Source organism: Echinococcus granulosus (genome assembly GCF_000524195.1).
Source record: "Echinococcus granulosus chromosome Unknown EG_S00084, whole genome shotgun sequence".
Taxonomy (NCBI): domain Eukaryota; kingdom Metazoa; phylum Platyhelminthes; class Cestoda; order Cyclophyllidea; family Taeniidae; genus Echinococcus; species Echinococcus granulosus.
Window position 1 is genome coordinate 78119 of NW_020170464.1, and position 20076 is coordinate 98194.

Here is a 20076-nt window from a genome sequence, read left to right on the forward strand (position 1 = left end):
ATTTCGCTATTTCAACTGTGGAGAGGCTTCTGTCGCATTGAAACTACCTTGAACTTTTTTCGTGTGATGACAATCACTAGGCCCATTCATGGGATTCATTACCTTGTGGCAAATCTGCCAAATGTGACGCCTGAGTTTCAGGGTCAAAGTCTGGGAGTCAAATCCCCTCAAGTGGCTTACTGAAAGTTGGCAAATCAGGGTTATATAATAACCTGAAAAATGGTACAGAGTGCCACTAAACCAGTGTGTGAAGTTTTGACAAGTTGACACTTGCTTGCAGTCAGAAATATTGAAAAAGGCATAAACATCCACACATCCGAAAGTGCCTTCTTAATGGTCACATAATTTCATCGGGAAGTGTCGGGTTGACTTAAACGACTGCATAATTTTTATCCATGATTTGCCAGATGAGCAGGTTATTTTACCAAGGCCTAAATTCTTTCACATGCCACCGGTTCCCACCCTCCCCACCTTCCCTTCCAACTCAAAAGTTGTATGGTCAGTGAATAGGACGAGTCCTACATATACATTCACTCATTCAGTAACTCACCGTAGCCTCATTTCACGCCTTACGATTATGTGTACACAGTCTGTTAATTTTGCAGGCCGATAACAATCGAATGTAACGATACCTCTTAGTCGGATGAGAGGAGGAACAATCGTTACCCCCTTCCCCTCCCCCGCTCTCTCCCTCTCTTCAGCCTAATCGAAGATAGGAGGAGAACTACTGGTCAAACAATTGTAACAAGCGAACTGCGGAGGACAATACAAGCGTGACGTGGAATTGGGCGATGTACTCACTCACCTCATTTGCTCATCCACCTCCTTCCCCCACCACTCTCAATCCTTCCTACTTTAGTGGTGGGGATTTGTAGCCTGTTCGACTATTGTCCATCTTAAAAAGTCATCAAGCTAAGGCTTTTCCCCAAGCTTATGTTGATACTATTCAGGTTGCAGACAGTAAATTGTATTTTGCTGCTTCTTGGGTCAGTCCGTGCTTAATGCCATGATAACCCACTTAGTGAATGGAGGGTATTGTCTTCCCAGATCTCTAGAACAAGGCACCAGTCAAACCGAGTTCAAAATTCACACCTGAAAGCAACTCGTTTTGCTTTGTCGTATATTCACTAGGAACTAAAACCTGCAGAAGCGAGAGGACAAGAGCGAATGAAAGGGTACCTTTAGCCTACTTTGTGTCTATGTAACAATAGCCGACCGTTGTAAGTTGGGCGCTGGGTGGAGAAGACAATAATATGAAACGCCTCGCTAACACCACCATTAACATAACCATCACCGCCAATGAAGCAACAAGATACTGTCGAACAGCAGCAGATCGCACACAAATTGTAACAATAAAAAGGGGAAGAGGAGTAGGCCAAAAGGGGAGGAGAGAGCAGGGTGAAGGGAGGTTTCTAGCGTGACGAAATGGGGAGTGGTCGAGGCTGGGTACAGAGAGTTGTATTTTCTATTAAAAACGCAAACAACAACAAATTACTACCCATTTTCGATGAAGATTTTGTCTTCCCTTCTTAGATTTGATTGGTGGATATGCGTGGAGGATTTTCATTATTTGTCTTGTCATGAAACGCTGCTCTTGTGTAATATGGAGAGAATGAAGTAAGTAAAATTTGAAATAAATAAGCTTTGTTAAAATATAAGATCGTCACAAGTTCCTTTATTATTTTGAATGGTAAGATTGTTTCTCAATATCTTCCCTAACTTCCCAAGACCTAACTCGATAGAATCCCTTTAAAAGGGGTAGGGGAGGTCATTTGTTTGCTCAAAACTACACATTTGCATACAGCCTAAATGACCCAAGAATAAACATGGAGGGCAATGTTTACCAGTAGTATATCGGCCGGTTGAATAGAGCTAAAAGGAATACACAAGTATCACCTTCTTACTTTTTCCATCAAGGACTAAAAGTATTTTTTGGTTATTTATCAAAGGCTGCAGCTATGACCTTGGTGCTTCCGAAAAATCGATTCCAATAGGTGGAGAGAGGTCACCCTATCATTGTGAGTCATAGAGACCATTTACTAAAGTAAATTAAAAAAAAATCTACGCATTAAAGTTTACTTGTCTGTTCATTCCATCATTCTCCAGCGTCTTGCACCGTCTGCCTATCGGCGTTGTCCATCTCCACGGCAGTAACCGGTCTGCCTACTTTTTTGAAATACCGCCACGCCTCAAACCCTCCCCTCCGCCCCCCACCCTCGTCCTCCCCCTGTCTCCCAACTCAACTCTGCATTCTTTCAACAGTCGATTTGGCGGATAGTATCTGTTTCTCCCGCCGCCTATTTTTAATGACTGACTCAGGCTCTTGAGTCATGCGTCTAGGTGAGACCGGTATGCAACGCCTTTCAAGGGAGCCTTCCAGTCTTCCGATTGACACGTCATGTATTAGATTAGAATGGAAACGTCACAACTGAGGATATTGGCCCTGAATAACTAGGCCAACCTTCCAAAAAATAGTACCAATAGTGACATGAAAACAGATGAAACAGGAGGATTTAGGTGAAAAGGAGAGCAATCCAGTAAATCAGGGGTCCAGAAAGCAGAAAGCTGAAAATGACACCTTCGCGCAACCTGTCCCATGTACACGTAAGCATAACAACGCGAAAAAAGCACAACTTACTTTTGTATATTTAAGTAGCAAGTATTGTGCTTAAAAAATCGAATTAGTTCCTGATGGCCCTCATTGGAAATCGTTTCATTCCACTGGGATTAATGCACGCCTTGGCGCTTCCACCTCGCGAAAGAAGTGCAATTCTGTATCCATCTGGACTAAGTTTTCGCCGCAATGGCGGTTGAGGGACTTCTAATCTGCCCGGACTGAAGCAAAATAAACAGATAAGTAAAGTTAGCTGTAGATTCGCCGCAAATAATTGGTAATCGGGGACTCACGATGCAATAAGAAGTTTGATATCGTCACCTTTGTGAGTTTTTGCAATTTCTTTCGCCTCTGGACGTACTCTAGCAACGGGATGGGTCATGCTTTCATTGGATTCTCCAAACAAAGCAGATCCTCGATTCTTCTGTGCAATTTCTACTCCCTAAGGATACGCAAAGGAAAAACTCATAAATTTGCTCAAAAGCTTGGCTACTAACAGACTACTCATACTAGCTCTTTTCGGCCATTAATACATTATAGACCAACCGCTATGACCCACCTCGAATTGAACTCGGGGTTGTATTTTATGGCCGTCAAACAGAAAGTTCTTTGTAGGGTCCAGGGCAGCCGCAACTCCTCGACTGTCTCGCATGCTTTTCCATGGTAAGCCCTCATGAAAGTACGGTTCAACGGCCTGAGGCTTTGCTTCTATTGGTGGTGCCTTGAAATTCCAAATATCGGCAACATTGTCAATGCTAGAATAGGGCGTTAAAGCTTTGGAGCGTTGCACATCGACAGCCGATTGAACCCTTCTGATTCCAGTGTTGCTAAATCAGCAAAGGCAGCATCGAATTTTAAGGACAAATCCAAAGTTCAATTTGCTTAAACCAATGACTTTTTAAATGGTTAACGGGAACCCGGGGAAGGTCATACTGATGACTCACTCTGACCAACCCTGGTTGAGAATAAAGTTCATTCCATCGTTGGTAAGTCCCCGACCCCTCATGAAAATTTCTTTGGCCTCTTCCGTAACTTTTGGTCGGCAAAAATTGGGTTTAACGGGAACGAAGGTGGAGTTTTGATCAAAAAATGACTGCCTTCGAAATCGGTCACGCCAAAGGTTCTGAAAGAACTAATGTCAGAGTAACAAAACGTGTTTAGTTGAGTCACACTATAAAAATCACTGTTTTTGTAAAATACCCACTGCCTACCTCTTCATTTCGACATCGAGATTTTAGGTCATCGGTGGTACCTACGATTGCTGAGGGGCCAGGACGGAGTAGGGAGGAGGTTCCATGGCTCCGTCTCCAGATTTCCAGGCTTTCCTCGCCTCTCAGACGAGGACTGTGGGATAGCGGAGCTTGTGGAGATGTGGAGAGGTTTGGCTGAAGAATTCTAATCGATTTTTACCACAGGAAAGTTAATAAACCTTGAACAACTAATGGCTCCACATTCCAGAAAGATTGTGGCATTTAGTGATTTGTAGTGCTGCTAACTAACAGAAACTCATATAACATTCCGAACGACTCTGTATTGTTTGCTAACAAAGCCTTGAAACCATTGCTAGGGGCGATAGTGTTCGTAAAGCGTGAGAGCTACAGGTGATAGTATAACTTGATAAATCTAACGAGGGTATATAGGTAAAAAGGGGACTTGTAAACCAAATCTGATTTGTCAATTAACTTCCTAACGTTCTCGATTAATCTCAGCAATAAAGATATCGCCACCTGCTATTGTTTTAAACTAGTAAGTGAGAAAACTTACTCCGTCATAGAAGTGCGTCGTAGATTCGGCTGATGTAGATGCTGTTCAGGGCGTGAAACTGAGTGAGCTGAGGCTGAGGGCAAGTGGGAGGATAAGAGGCAGAGATGGTCTTGATGCCCACGCTGAGCATTTTTAAAGGCTTCTTCACCAAAAAGGCGATAATTTGCCACTGTGGCTTTAGGTGTGTCACAAAAGCGGATTTTAGACCTGCTTTTTGGATGCTGTCGCGGTCTTTGAGTGATTGCTGGACGTGCGTTGTTCGAGTGATTTGGCAAGTCGATTTCAAGTTGCATTTTCTACTGCAGTAATCTTAGAAGAATATTTACAGGTAAATATAGACCAGTTACATTAGTCCAACCTTCATTTAACTTAAAGAACGATTATTTTACAACTTAATCGAAAATACACAGCAATACGACCAAAGAATTAGATACTCTAAAAACCAAAGAACTCCATTTAAAAACATTCAGCCTATAAAAACAAATTAAAAGCCAACAGGTTGTCCGATCATGTAAAGAAGAAAGAAATCGCCTGCTCAGAAAACATCTTTGAGCTTGCTCAGTAACATTGGCACCAAAATTAAGGGCATTATTCACACACAAAGGCGGCCTCATCTGAACCGCTGATCACATGAAATGTAAGGGGCGTAATGGGGAAAGTGGTCTAAAGAGTTTGCATTAAAAATTTGTTTAATAAAAAACGTTGAATATGTTTTACTGATTGCATAGATATTCAATTTGGGCTTTCAATCTAATGCGCTGAAACTAACATACTCAACATCACAGCGTTTGTTTCAGAAAACTACAGTGAATTACCTTCTTAAAAAATATTACAGCCATACATCCGAAATCGGGAATCGACGAAGGTGTCGAAAAGGAATCCCATGTATGTACTCCGCAATGACCCCCATTTTATGCATTTAAACATTAATATTAGATCTAGAACTAAGTGCTTCATTTTAGAGCATTCATTAATTGAATAGCACGTTTCAAATTTTGAAATTTGTAGACAATTAGGATTTTATGGGCAAAGTTGGGGCTGAGCATGCGTTTGAAACCAATGTGGTTTAATAAAACTCCAAAATAGCTTAAATGAAACGAATTTTTAAATAGTTTTGTCATGTTATGGTACGCTAGAGTCAGTTCCGGTGTTTCCACAGGTTTTTGCTGGAAAATTAGGGGCAACACCTACTCAGATAAGCAGGCAAGTAAAGGGATGTAGATGACATTCAAGTTGACGGTATCAGAAATTAGGATAATTTATTAAAATTTGATAAAGCAAGTCGACTTTTTCATACCTCCTCGAAAGTTTGATCCTTAATGCTGACGAAGAGTGCTGCTTTTCGCCATGCCTATATATAGCTGTTTTTTTGCTTAGCTCTTTCTGTCCAACCCTCAAACCCATTTAGCAAGTGGACGGATTTAGCAAGGACAAGTTTGTTAGTAATCATAGATGAGATGACTACAGGTCAGGGGAATAAATGTCCCGAACCCTGATCAGCATAAAGGAAATCCGAAGATCTTTCGCTACTAAATTTGTGTTTTATGAACGCTTCTCACCCAAAAGGTACATAAAACATTTGATTACACGTAAATATATTCTATATACGGTAAGGCTGAGGGCCATTAATGTAGCGTCCCGAGACTCCCTGAAGGCGAAAGAAGACAAAATACCCGGGCAGAATATATATATTCAGCACGGAGAAGGTGTCTGGGCTATTGGCATGGCCCAAAAGGCCAGCCCACCCGGCGAGGTACAACGGGGCTAATTCAAAGTACGAAATTGGCGCCTCACCAGAACCGAGGGATAAACCACTATCGTACTACATTAAAATGGCGCGAAGGTCACCCCATCCGGTGTGGGCAAAATGGCGCAGACCCAACATGACCCCTTTACCAAAACCGAGAGTTAAGCATCCAACTTGTTATGCTTAAGTGTCATGCTACTCCTAATAGGAACGATGAGTGTTAATACTTAGTTCTATGATGTGCACTCCTTTAAGTACACCTTTTTAGGTGACAAACGATCAGATTGCATTTATTACGTAACCGAGCGGACTTCACTGATTTCAATTTTTTTTCCATTAAACTGATAATTTTTAAGATGCCTTCTTTTAGTTACTTTTTTCGTTCCGACCATCTATAATCAGAGGTAGAAGAGAGAAGAAATGAAATTATAGCATCATTTTCTTATTGAGTTTATCACCAATTGCTGGGTAGTGGAATACTATCAACGTAGGCGATCAGTGAAATTGTAAATGTTTTGTTATGAAACCCACCAATGTTGAGGAAGTTCATCAGCATGTCTTTTGAGTCACCATTCGGAGGTAGAAAATTGTACCATCTCTAGTCATCGCTGAATTCTGAACAAGCCAAAACAATATGGTGGAACACATCCCTATACCGTAGAAAGGACTAGGTGAACAATTGCAAGGCCCAAACGCCAGACTACCGAATAAAAGTACAAACTTTAGAGACTGGAGTATTTGCGTAGGTAAGAAGATAGAGGTATTATAAAATAGTGAGTAAACTTGGCTTTTTTCTAACGGTGAATAGAATTGTTACTCCCTGGAACAGGGCATTGGTGTCCCAATTTTCTACGCCTTTTTGTAAAAAGGAGGATTTCCAAATGGGAAATTAGATGCATGACGTTAACACTTTCACGAACCATCTGCCTGATTTTGTGGATGGGACTCTGTCTAAGCCTCTCTCCTACACTTAGAGAGGCATGAAACTCGGTCCTCAGAGAAATTATGTCATACTACCACCACCGCAATAACCCATTCTCGAGATGAAACCGTCCGTTACAGCAAATTCGCCAAATTCCTTATGATTGGAAGGAGCATAATCATTCAGACTACCACTGATGGTTTTTCAACTCCCACTTTTCCTAGTCGATGAGCCTTAAAGGTGATTATTTATGAAACCCTTTCGTGATGAAAAATTCTCACAGATCGAGTCAATATCTTCCTCCAAAACTAGAAATACTCAGAGGTAGACAAAGGGATTGGTAATTTTTACGCTGCACTGCGAAACCCACCGTCGAGGGATGCTATTTTATGCATTAGGCTCGAGAGGGAGAGGAAGTGATGCTGTCTCGCCTGATGATCTTTCTCCAATTGTTGATTTTTACTTCTCTCTCTCTCTCGGCGTTTGACAACCACACGTGTGATGGAAAAGGAGGTGACTGGGGTTGGAGTTTTAGCTTCGAGAGAAAATAACTATTCCTCAGCTATCAAGTACATCTTTTGAAAGGGACGGGTGGCTCAAATACAAAATATCAAGAAGCATTTGTAGTAAGTTTATATGCAAACGGTATTTAAATGGACTTCAGTATGGGCATTTTTTCGGATTAGAAATATGAGATGTAAAATCCAATGTGAACCAGGCAAGACGACTGTCATCTCAGCAAAAGAGAGCAACTCGACACGTGGATCTTCATTATGCTACTTATGAAGGATTAGTCATTCATGCATTCTCCCGGTTAAGGCTAAATTCCGCATCACCTTAACAGCCTTAAGGACGTTGGGAAAAACTTAGGGAAAAGAGACGGAAAAAACATCCCCTTTTTAATCTCATTTTTCACAAACAAACCTTCAGGTGGCGGTAGTAGAAGGAGACGCGTAGAATTGAAGCAAGACCCACTTCTACGTCGGCAGAGAGGTGCTTGCCGTTCACACAAATTGCTTTCAAAGAGGTATAAGCAAATGCCTCATCGAGATAAAGCAGAAGGCAGGAATGGGGGCACTTGTTTGAAATAAACATCTCGGAGGAGAAAAATGTTGCCATTTCAATTTTCGGGTCAGCTACTTAAGACAAGAAATATTTGAGGCATTTCAGCAGCAGGAAATTACCATTTTACCTAAATAAACAAAATGTCTACAATAATTTTTCATTTTTTTAACCCAATAATTGTTGATTAGACAGCCAATGGAAGAAGACGGAGGAATTGATGCTCAAAAGTGAGCAGAACTAGGGCAGTGATGTCTTTTCCCACTTCTCACAAATCGCCAGTCACCGACTTTCAGATTTAACCGAAATGAATTTACTCCAGAGGCTTCCTGAGATAATACTAAAGGAAATTTGTCGATACCTCAGCATTACCGACCTCATAAATGTTTGTATTGCATATCCTAGGATGGAATCAATGCTTAACTACACCATATTCTCCCGCCAGATGCGTGAATATTTGAGTCGAACGCAGTGGCTAGACACAGTGCTTTTTCATACGCTTCGTCCCACTCTCGACAAGGCAGAACAGCCAGCACTCAAAACTGCCATTCTGCACCACATTCGCGAGATCAAACGCAGGGACCGCTTGAATGCGAATCCTCGCCAGAGCAGTAGAGTCATCAAATTTTTGGTGTTTCGTAGTAGAAGGATTGATCGACCTCTTCTTGACCATTTGTTTGATACCATTTTGAGCCTTACCGATGAGAATGGAAGCCCTCTTTTAAAGCCTGAAGGAAAAAACGACAGCTTTTGGAAAGTTACTGGCAACATTTCTTCATACCCCATTTTAATCCATATTTACACCTTCGATGATTATTACAAACGGCAATTCTGTCTACTTTTTGACAGCTTGTTCAGCGCTTACGACTGCGTGCTAAGTGTGATACAGTTTGAATCGGACAAGTATAAATACCTTAGTGAAATAGACGACATTGCCAGTATGACTGCCAGTGTCACAACATACCGTGAACCACTGATGCTTGTTCTAGCCGCCAGTATGGAGGCAACGGCAACACCAGAGGCAGCCGAGGACAATGATCAATATGATCGTCTCAGTCGCCTCGGTCGAAGAATCGACACTAGTCTAACGCCAAATAGTTCATTGGCTGCACTCAACTTAAGTCAGTGGTGTGTGTGGCGTATTTATCAACGAGAAGGGAAGTTCACCAACGTGTTGAGGGCCCTTCAGTGGGCTATAGCGGATATCACCGGTGCCGACGCTGTTTGGGAAAGGCGACGCTTTAAAGCCCAGTCTGACACACCCTCGACATCGCATGGCACCCAGTAGTGTTTTATTCCCCAACATATTTATTGAAAAAAATTGCGGGAACTGTATTTCTGTCTGTCTGCCTGTCTTGTCTATGTATCTCGAAAGCACTACTTTTGAATTCGGAGTTCGTTTTCTGGGTCATTTGGGCATCAATGTTCTTCCTTACGGCCTCCTAGGGGTTGCCGAATTATTTTTTCTCGAAAAGCTTGTCAAGGCCGTCAGAAAATATATATATTTATATATATATAAATATATATATATAAATATATATATTTATATTTTGAAGCTATGCAACTACCTGCCTCAGTAGGCCTCAGTAAGAAGCTAATGCCTTGCGCATGCAAATATTGGTTACTGCAATCAAGTACTACTTAATAGATTTCAGTAAATCCAAAAGAACTGCATAGAATTTATCTTTCCTGCAATTCTGCTGAAAATGCGACACCACCATTAGACGTTCAAATTTGCTTCATTATATGCTAAAGTAGACGGGTGTTTTGCATGCTCATTAAAATTTTTGATAAGAAGAGTACTACAGCCGTTACCCTGTACGCTGGAGATACTCTAATGTGCGAGGAAGGCAGTGTTAGCTGTACAATGAGACCGGGTGGTGAATGAATGGAGGAGATCCTCTGCAGAACGTCGGCGGTTTAGTACGCTTCTGTTTTTTGGCTATATCTGGTTCTGTTGGGTTAATTTATCACTGATTACACAATTTTTACTCTCCAACACTTCGTTACCCAAATAGAGTAAACTGCTTTGTACTACGTGACCACAATATATTAAATGCTAAAAAAATAGCAATATGACGGGAAAAGCCCATGGTTCGCCATAAATGCGTCATCAAGGAAGGTTTCATAACAGTCTAAAATGTATCTATGACAGTGACAAACACTGAAGATGTTGCTGAATGCCATTTCCATCAATATTATCAGAATGTAACCTGTCCATCTGTCCATCATTTCTACCTTTATCACTACTGGCGGAAACAGAGTTAAAGGCCCCGAGGAGTGATCTATTTTACTATCCTCTTACAGCATTTCTAAAAACATGAGTACGATCAGGTGGATGATACAGAGGAGTCCCAGTCTGCTCCATAAAATCATCTCGATCCTTGTTTATGACTGTGTCAAACGTGATGGATCCTGTCATACGTCGTAGTAATTGTGACATCAAACCATACGAAGTAGATCACTTCATCTGCAACGTCACCGCACCTCCTCTGTAGATGTTGCTTTTCTTGGGTGCATACGCGGAGCCGACGGCAAGGGCCAAGAGCAGTAACCTCAATGGCCTTGCTAGTATCATCCATGTTCTGGACACTGCCACTTTCAATCGGTGGGTGTCATCGCTACCAATGCCATTTGGACTGCCAATACCAAAGTGCAGAGTCCGACAAAGCTAGTGGCACCGCCTGTCACCTGGACTCACTGACGGAAGACAATTATGTCCATGTTGACCGTGCCTGTGTGTTTGTCGATCTCTGTCTCTGCCTGTCTCTTCTTTTTTACCTGTGATACAAAATTTCCCCTCATTTTAAGATTAAACCTTGGAAATCATTCAAACTTCATCGTTCTACCAAGGGCTTTTTGAAGGCTTTATCAAAAATATAAATGAGGATATCTCTGGATCGCAAAGCAGCAGAATTATTGGAGCAAGTTGGAAGGCGCTTGACAAATGCACGTTGTAAGATAGAAATCGTCCCCAGAGTATTGCCTTGGCCTGTTTTATTTTGGGCCAAATTGCTTCGTCCAACTTTAGCTTGTACAGGCGTATGTTGTCAGTTATGGGGAGTTTCTTTCACAAAAGGTTAAAGCTATCTCCAGTAAGACGGCTTAATTTTGAGGGGGCTATAGATGTCAATCTCTGACCAAACGTGACTCTCCACTTATTTGCCGATTCAATGCTTCATAGTAGTCTTACGAATCTGGCAATAATGGTAAGTAAATTGTGGTGTCTTTGTGTTAAGCTGGTCCCATGTACAAAAAAGGAGGTTAAGTTAAAATTGCAGTACTACTCAAGCATGGAAATAAGCTTTCACTCGTTGTGGTTTGAATGAGGACGGTTAAAAGTCCATGAAGTGTTTCGACGTATTGGTGAGGACCCACTTGCTATCACCTTATGAGTGACCGGTTGTTGTGTTAGTGTTTGCCACTGAAGATGTCTCCAACCACGAAAAACATTTATGTCTCGATTTCATGGCTAATTCCGGAACACTTCTGAATGTTGCGCTCTCCAATTACTCCCACCTGATTGGCCGCGAGGTATCTGACGTTGTCCACCAATCGGCCAGCTGTCATGTACGTCCGCGTCGTACCGCCTTGCCTACTCACATCCAGTGGCAAATAAAGGCATTTGTACTGAAGATCTCGCCCACTGGCAAATCTGGTTGGGAGCTCTACAGGACTCAAGCCCACGTGCAACAAATTCATTTCATTCAATGGAGGGACGTGACTTTCTAAGTTTTCAGCCCAGTTACCATAAAAACCAACAGCATTTCAATTCACCATTCCAGTTTTCCTGAGAATTCGACAACTACTGCTGGGATAAAAACTTGGAAAGTTTAGTCCCTCCATTAAATGACGCGAAACTGTTGTGCAATCATGACATGGTAAAGTATTGTCAGGCAAATGCCAAGCATGAAGATGTAGACAAACCGTGGCCACTCCCTCCCTCTCGTCTCTCTCCTCTATCCTAAGGTCGGTAAGTTATAAGCATTTACTTCTGTCCGTCTCAAGTACTATGCCTCCCAGGCCATCGTGCCTCCCTAATTCACGTTTCCTAAAACATTTGTTGTTAGTTGTCAAAGTGTGTAACTGCATCGTTAATGAAAGCACTTACATTGGAGGAGAGTAAAGAATCGCAGAGACCTTTCAGTCCACTGAGCTATACCTCCCAAAATCTTATTAAGCGGTTTTGCCTTTTTACAACTCGCCTCTTAACCCCTCATATAACCTTCTCTCTCTCCCTTTTTCATACATCCCTCTCATGCATCCCATTTTAAAGCCTCGCTGATGCGTCCATTTGATGGTCTTTGCATGCCATTTGCTATTTCCACGTTCTACACTTGTGGACAGGTGAGGGAGTAATTCTGGAGAAGGCGTCTACCTTCCATCGCATAGATAAATCGTTCCTCTCTACCCATTCCGCATAACCTACTCTGATCCAGACGAAAGATACGATTGCTTACAAGTTTCGTCTACTTGCGATGAAGAATGAGTTGGCACATGGCGGCCTTTTAAAAGATGGTGGATGGACAGGACAGAATGACAGGTGTAAAATATGGATATTTTCTATTTTGACCAGTGAAAAGGCGGTGCCTCGGCACCTCCAAACTGTTTTACAGTTTTGGCTAATCAAATGGGTATCACCAACACTGACAGACATCCATCAAGTTGGTGTAAATCCGTAGCTGGCGATTAGGACGTCACAACTTCCACGGATTAAACGGTGTGGTGGTTCGTGAAATTTAAAGGCGATCATCGGCTAAAATGTGGACATTGCATGCGAGACCATTGAATTGACCTCTGTTAATTGTCGCCACATTGGCATCGGGTATAAACAGTAACGGGGGGCAATCATTCGGGAGGTCAATAGTGTTATATCGCATCTACCGTAGAGTCTTGAGGATTATTTTGCACATCACACAATAGTAGTCATAGACAAACTGGATGGGATAATCTACATTCCATCCTTCTGTCGTGAAAATATTTATAGCAACTTCGCAGGGGTAGATGGAGCCGAGCGTTGACAAAACAAATGGGAAACATAAAAGCGTTTATGACACCGGAAGTATTGGTGAATTCGTTGCCTCAATAAGAGTACTCGCCTATGTAAGTCGTTGGTAATATCGAATGGCATCATAGAGGGCTGTACTGGATGCCTCTGCAAGTATAGAAGGAAGCATTTGACACATAGTCACATCCAGCCACTTCATTTGGTCCACATAATTATGCAGGCCGCAGGTGGTATAGGGGAGCTGTGGAGTCCCACATGTTTTGGGAAATGCGTCGAGAAAATTACAAGATCAGGATTATTGAGGTATTCAAGAATCTTAATCTGTAGGTCTTTGGTAAATGTCTCAACTCGGGACATTTGCGTGGTGTCAAGGGAAGGTGAGTTGCAGGCTCCGATGTAGTCTGTTTGAGTGAATTTGATTTAAACTGGTGGAGAAGACAAAATGGACTCCCTTGATTAAAATCTGTCCTCGCTTTGGTAGAATAAGCGTCCATTCACCTCATTCCATCACCCTAAGTGAAGTAAACCACCTCACCACCGCCATCATCAGTGCCACGATTAGTCGTTCGACAAAACTCTTAGTCGTAATTGCTAAGGCGGTGATGGCGATGGCAAAGAAGGAACAAAGTGATTACCGAAATGTTCTCACTGGATAACGCACAGTTTTGTTGATACCCATTTGTGCGAGGATAGGTCGGACGAAATCCACTCATCAGGACGACTAGTCAAGTCGTTATTATGCAATACAGGAACAGTCTCATCTGTTGGCATACATTTTAATAACTATTCGGTGATTACTGCCATTATTACTATGGAAGACGTGGGACCGCACTAAGCGCCACTGTCAAGCCGCTACACCGCGAACACGGCCACCACTGGCAGTGCTGCAATGGGAGGTGAAGGCCCATTAGCAGGCTAGTGAGATTGGATGGATGAAAAGGTGGGTGTGGGGGAGAGATGGAGAGAAAAGAGGGCAAAGAAGGTGAAAAGGCGATTTCTAAAAAGACAACTTTTTGTAAAAAGAATGTTGAGAGGTATAGCTCAGTGGATTAAAAGGTCCCTGAGGTTCTTTACTTTCATTTGCTGTAAGTGCTTTCGTTAACGAAGTAGATATACATTTTGATAACTGGCAACGCATGAGGCAGGAAACGTGTATTTGGGTGGTGCTGCAGTCTAGTTGTCCTGACACTTGAGACAGGCAGACGGACGGAAGTGAATGCACATCATTTGCTGACTTAAGCGTGGTGCAATTAAAAAAGATGGAAAATGAGCGTTTGGTTGCAACCGAGCAGTGAACCTCACTTGTTAACTGACCTAAGCAACGATGCCAGAGCATCTTCTTGCGCATATTTGAATTCGCTTATTTGTGATTGGAGTATTCTGCCTCACCTTCGATCAATTGAGTCAAAGAATGCTCTAAGAAAAAATCCAAAAATGTTAGAGTCCATTATTACACTATAAATTATTAAAAAGTAGCTGTGATTCTGCTTGAGGAGGTAATGCGATACCTGGTTTGGATTCCTTGGCAAGCGCGGTAGAAGACCATCATTACGGAGTTGCAACAACTCACTCATTCTGGTTTTCACATTTTAGGGCAGCGTCGGTGAAGTGGGCGAGGAGTGATTCGGAGATATTCAGCAGATCACCATCGTTAAGATGTTTATAAATTTGTCTTCTCCTTTTCGCGAGAAAGCTTAAATCGGGCCATCGGCGTTACATGCCATGGATGTTACAGAATGGTTACAAGTTTTTAAGAAACAAGCTACGCTAAGGCATTTGAAAGTCTCACTTTGGGGGTTTTTAGGACGGTCACTCGGTCGGAGGCACGGTCCGAGGGTCTCTTCACAGAGGAGACGTACAGCCCGTGGAGACTCAAGTATCGGCGTAGTTTAACACGCAGTCATACAGTGTCAAATCACTAGACTTACTTTTAAAATTTAACCTTGAATCACGTCAAACAGTTTGTTTAAACAACTTACGACTACGCTGAAGCATTTTTTCTCTATTTGACAAGATGCACCACATTCCAGTATTGAGGAGGCATAGCGGCAAGAAGAGGGCTTGGAAAACCGATTGCTGGAACTGCAGTGGCGTCAGGTGGTCTCCGATGCCATCAACAGGCCAAGCAGCATCGATAATCGCGGAATCCTGACATTAACAGTGAAGACAATGCTGTCTTATTTATCAGACTTGAGGGGTGGAATGTGATTAAACAATATTAACTCTAAAAGTTTACAAGATTCCACTGAAACTAAGCAGTCATAGAAGCTACTATGCAAGTGCGATTCCACATGCCTTAACGACGGATGGCAGACCAAAGGCTACGTTAATTGCAAGGAAGGATTGTTTGCTAATCTACTGACTTGAGATAAGAAATGGCTTTTGTATTTCAACGCTGTTTAAGCGAGTTGATGCATTATGGGTTATCCTCAAACCATCCACTTGTTCACCGTCCACCCCATGCTCGTGGGGTGGATTGCAATCGTGGACTTGGAGAATGACAAAGTCTTCTGTTTAATTAGCTAAACGCTCTACCCAACCAATCCCAACTTAAAAATGTTATAACAATGATAAAATTAGGACAAATGGCCAAAAAACATTTATTTTAAAAGCAAAAGTACACATTTAAGTGGCAGGTGAAACCATAGCATGGACGGATTGTGCAGTTTAGAGAAGGAGCTTCAAACAGTTGTTTTCAGAGGCGACAAATGCTACAGCCCAACGAAAGATATCCAATAGGTTAACATATTTTTTACTTTCATGACGAAGACGCCATAGCCTGGAATTTCTTCTGGTCACATCGCTATCGGAAAAATTTCGGAAAATGGGCACTGAAAGATGGTAGAAGGTGTTCCAGAGGCAACTCCGAATAATAAAGTCGGTCGATGGCATTGCCGGCATCGAGTTGGCGTCCAGAAGGATAAAAAAGGGCGGTTGAAATGCCACGATATGAGCCATGGCCTTTTGGATGCAGCCTAATTCCCTTCGTGCATATAACCAAAAAGGACTTCTCGGCTTGGAATTCACAACGTATTATTATACCATGGTATATTTGAAAATTTCGTCTTCGAACAACTCATTCCAAATCTTTGCCATATAAATGCCAATAATGATGGCATAGGAAGACAGGGAACCACATAGTCTTTTGAAATCAGAACGATCAATCAGGCATCGAAAGATAATCCGCCCATTCTCGTCGGTAGCTCCAAAGAACGTGTCAAACAAGCGCTTTGTAATGGGAGCATAGTGAAAGAAACAGTTTAAGAATAGAAAGTTGACAATACTTTTCCTTTTGGGAGGGTTTTGCTCCGGATAATTGGCGAAGAATATCATCTCGTTTTCACAAAGTTGAAGGACTTTACTTTACATCATAAGTATCCCAACTCATCCATTCCAAATGGTCAAAATATGTGAATAAACTACTTCTAATGTCTGCGGTGTCGAGGATTCAACTCAAACTGGGATAGACCTCGCATATAGTTAGCAGATCGGCACCATTGAAGAATTTGAAAACTTCAGCTTGAGGATTGCGTGGTAGTCTATCGAAAAGAGACATATTGGTTAAATTAAATGTAGACATTGTAAGGTGTGATTTGGTCGGGTTGAGCTGACCTCCTGACCTGTGAAGTAGTGAAGTGGACTCGCAGTTGGATGACTTCTCAATCTCTAAAAAGTGACCTCTTTTCGTTGCCTCATAATTGGCTGCAAAATCTGTGACCTTTACCCCAGATAGTTCACGAAGATGCCACATAAAATCAAAATTAAAAAGAGTCTATTCCCAATTTTTCTTCCACCCGATGAGACCTTCGCTTATTCTTTGAAGGAAGGGGTATCCCACGACTAGCGAATGGTTCAGCTTCGGTGCTGAAAGCATGCGGTTGGCACTGGCGAACTGTCAAAAGGTGGCGTCAATATCCACGTCAAAGAAGGAAAACACGACGAATAACCGCTTCTTCACATCCCCTCTCCCCATTCCACATGAAAATATGCGACGAACCGGTAAACAAGTGTGCGTCATAAATCTCGGTTATCTTGACGAAAGACGCCTACAGAGGAACTACATCGAAGTAATCGGAGAAATCCGAAGACGCTGGATAAGGGGAAAAAACAAAGGCAATCAAGGCATTATCGAAACCTTCCAAAGGGAAAAATTGCAGACAAAATGCCTCATCGACCTTTCCCTTGCCCTCTTTAGAACCCATTCTAGAAAACCTCTACTCCGGTGAACGGAAGCTTAACTTTCGCTGGAGGTGGAAAGTAGAAAGGGGGCGCGTCTTGGGTTCTCTCCACACATATCCTTTGTAATGAGGGAACCTTCGCAAGCAAGTTTGTTGGCGTATTCTTGTTTGGCCTATTTTTGAGCACATCCCCTCCACCTTCAACGGAGGGCTTAATGCAAAACTGCACCACTTCCACCAAGAATCGTCTCATATGCCCATGAACACGGTCATGAACATGAACAAGGCAATGGAGCACAAGAGGACACCCTTCGTAAAACCAAGCCCGGCTTCGACTCAAACGCCTCCAGTGTTTATATAAAGTAATGCACGAGACCTCACTTATTTGGACACAAGCACAGTCAGTTGATGAAATAACTTTCATATCGTATCAATCGAGATTTTAACAAACTTTCCCTGGTTACCCCACCTTGACCAGGAGTTAGTTAACATCCTATAAACAGTATCGGTCAAACGTTTAGCGCTTGAGCAATGGGAAGGACGCTACGTGAGGGTCAACAGTGCCTAAAGGCGAGATTTTAAGCGCGTGGACCCCCAGTGTGCCTCCGATGAATACGGGTAAAGTAGCTCCGTTCTCAAAGAATCCAGTGAGGTAGATATCCGAATTACTCTAAAAATACCATAACGGATACGTATTTCAAAATCCCTTGGTGCTTTGCAGCGTTACGCCCCCAGACGAAAACACAAACCATGGTGACTGAAGAGCTGGTGCGATTCAACATAGACAAAAGACCGAATCACTACAGTCTGGCAATGACAGGGACCACTCACCCCTTGATCAATTCCCACAAATTCCCATCCCTATTTTAGTCTAGCTGGGATGCTAAAATTACGCAAATTGAGAAACCTTTCTCAATTTATTAATTTTACTCGACGTTATCGACATTCAGATGCCAAAGCCACATATCACGACAATGGCTGAGGGAACAAGTCTATATTTGGGTGAAAACATTGACACAGGCATCACATTGTCTGAAATATCCGCAAAGGTCCGCCGTCATTTTCGTCGCTAAAATGCAAGACAAAAAATATTTTTCTATACTATAGAGTAAGTACTATTTTGCGAAAATACCCAAAAAACAAGGTAAATAAGCCTACAAGGAACCTTACTATCTCTGACCTTTTTTCGCTGAAGCGGTATAACGAATCTGAAAGATTTTCTGATAGGAGAACCCATTATCCACCAGCTTGAACGTTGGTATTCAACTATATTCCATCATGAGGTTTCCTCACATATTCGATTTTACCATTTAGGACGTGGAATTAATTTCTCCAGTGGTGAAAAAAAAGGTGAATCCGAGAGTACTAGTGACAATCAAGTGAGGTTGCATTAATTCTGACTGAAGCTAGGCGCCAACGGCAGCCTAACAGTAAAAGTGAAAACGAGCAGAAAATTGTCCACCTAAACTGCTCAGCTAAGAGCAGCAAAAACAAACTAGGACTAATCACCTTCAACCACTGTGGAAGTTGCAGTAAAGTAAAACAAACGGGGGCCAATGAAAGAGCTATCGACCACGTCTTACTCATGTACTATGAGTGGAATCCCACATTTGTCATCGGTATTTACTGCATTGAAAGTTTAGCCTGACATATAAATACATGAAAAAATTACTACGTCAAACTGTCCCTAATTGTATATCACTCCACCAATAAATTTAATCTTTACCCTACACACCAAATTTCACCTGCGTTTACGTAGTATTGCCCCATTGAATTCATGAAAACCAGCATTATGAACTACGCGACCGCCCAGTAACCACTGCTCATTAATCAGGAATACAGAGAAGCACAAGCGTCCTTAGTCTTCTTACAGACTAAGGGTAAGGTACAGGTAAAAAGAGGCTATTTTAAAAGACTGTGGCCCCTGCGTATACCACTGCTTCGATTGCAAAGCAGGGAAAGAAAAAGGCACGATTTATTTCTGGCCGATGGACAAACAGTAGAGAGCGATTGCAAGGAGACGAGCTACCCACATCTCTCTACCCCTCAATCTTCAAGTCGGCCAGCAAACCAGGAAAAGCAAAACGGAGACATACCCATCCGCCGAACAAGAGAGCAACTGCAGGGGCAGCTTCAAAGGCGCATCCCGACTTGTTAACCACAGCCATCACAACAACGCATGACACCAATTAGCGAATCACAATTTTCCTACCTAGGCGACAAGGTAATCTCACGGGTACTAAGACGGAGCATCAAAGCATTGCATGCTCGTGGCGAGTTATAATTCGCTGTTTTCCAAAGGCGCCGACTAGAGGCATGCCTAAAATGAAAAAAAGTAGGATCACATGTGTTAGCGTCCTAACTACGTCTTTCCATCGCACCCCGTATAATATGCATTTCTGTTGTGTTATAAAAACCCAGGGAACCCTGGCAATAGTTTGTGAGCATGTTGCAGACTAAAACCGCAATACGTGACAACTACATTTTAGATGTGTACAACGATCAGAGCAATAGCAAAATGCAAAAGCGTTCATGTACAACACCCCTGATTGAAATAGAAAGACCAACCTGTATCAAAACAGGAGGGGAAGATAAGGTCTTGAAGTGGACTGCCAGACCTCGTGCAGGAAAACAGAAACCCACAGATTGAATACCCATCGCTTGGGGAAAAGACGAACCCCGCGCCGAAACCCAACAGTCGACGGCAAAGTATGCGACCCAGCACATGATTTGTCTTGCGTCCCAACTGCACACATTCAAACAACAAATTTGTTCTACAAA

At 42.4% G+C, this 20076-nt stretch overlaps 3 protein-coding genes across 3 annotated transcripts; 1 reads left to right on the plus strand and 2 right to left on the minus strand. All coding sequences in view use genetic code 11, as the record gives it.

The window, feature by feature from the left end:
- Nucleotides 1-2681: 2681 nt before the first annotated feature.
- Nucleotides 2682-8142, minus strand: EGR_07676 (hypothetical protein; the record flags this gene model as incomplete). The annotated part of the gene is made up of 7 exons (XM_024496925.1): nt 2682-2835; nt 2908-3056; nt 3174-3441; nt 3559-3746; nt 3826-4009; nt 4379-4674; nt 7972-8142. 7 exons carry the CDS (start codon nt 8140-8142, stop codon nt 2682-2684), a joined length of 1410 nt encoding a protein of 469 aa, XP_024348630.1.
- A 274-nt stretch (nt 8143-8416) lies between these two features.
- Nucleotides 8417-9397, plus strand: EGR_07677 (hypothetical protein; the record flags this gene model as incomplete). The annotated part of the gene is made up of 1 exon (XM_024496926.1): nt 8417-9397. One exon carries the CDS (start codon nt 8417-8419, stop codon nt 9395-9397), a length of 981 nt encoding a protein of 326 aa, XP_024348631.1.
- Nucleotides 9398-17812: 8415 nt separating this feature from the next.
- EGR_07678 (hypothetical protein) lies at nt 17813-19463 on the minus strand (the record flags this gene model as incomplete). The annotated part of the gene is made up of 2 exons (XM_024496927.1): nt 17813-17965; nt 19392-19463. The coding sequence occupies 2 exons, from the start codon at nt 19461-19463 to the stop codon at nt 17813-17815; spliced, it is 225 nt and encodes a 74-aa protein (XP_024348632.1).
- Between the last annotated feature and the right edge of the window lie 613 nt (nt 19464-20076).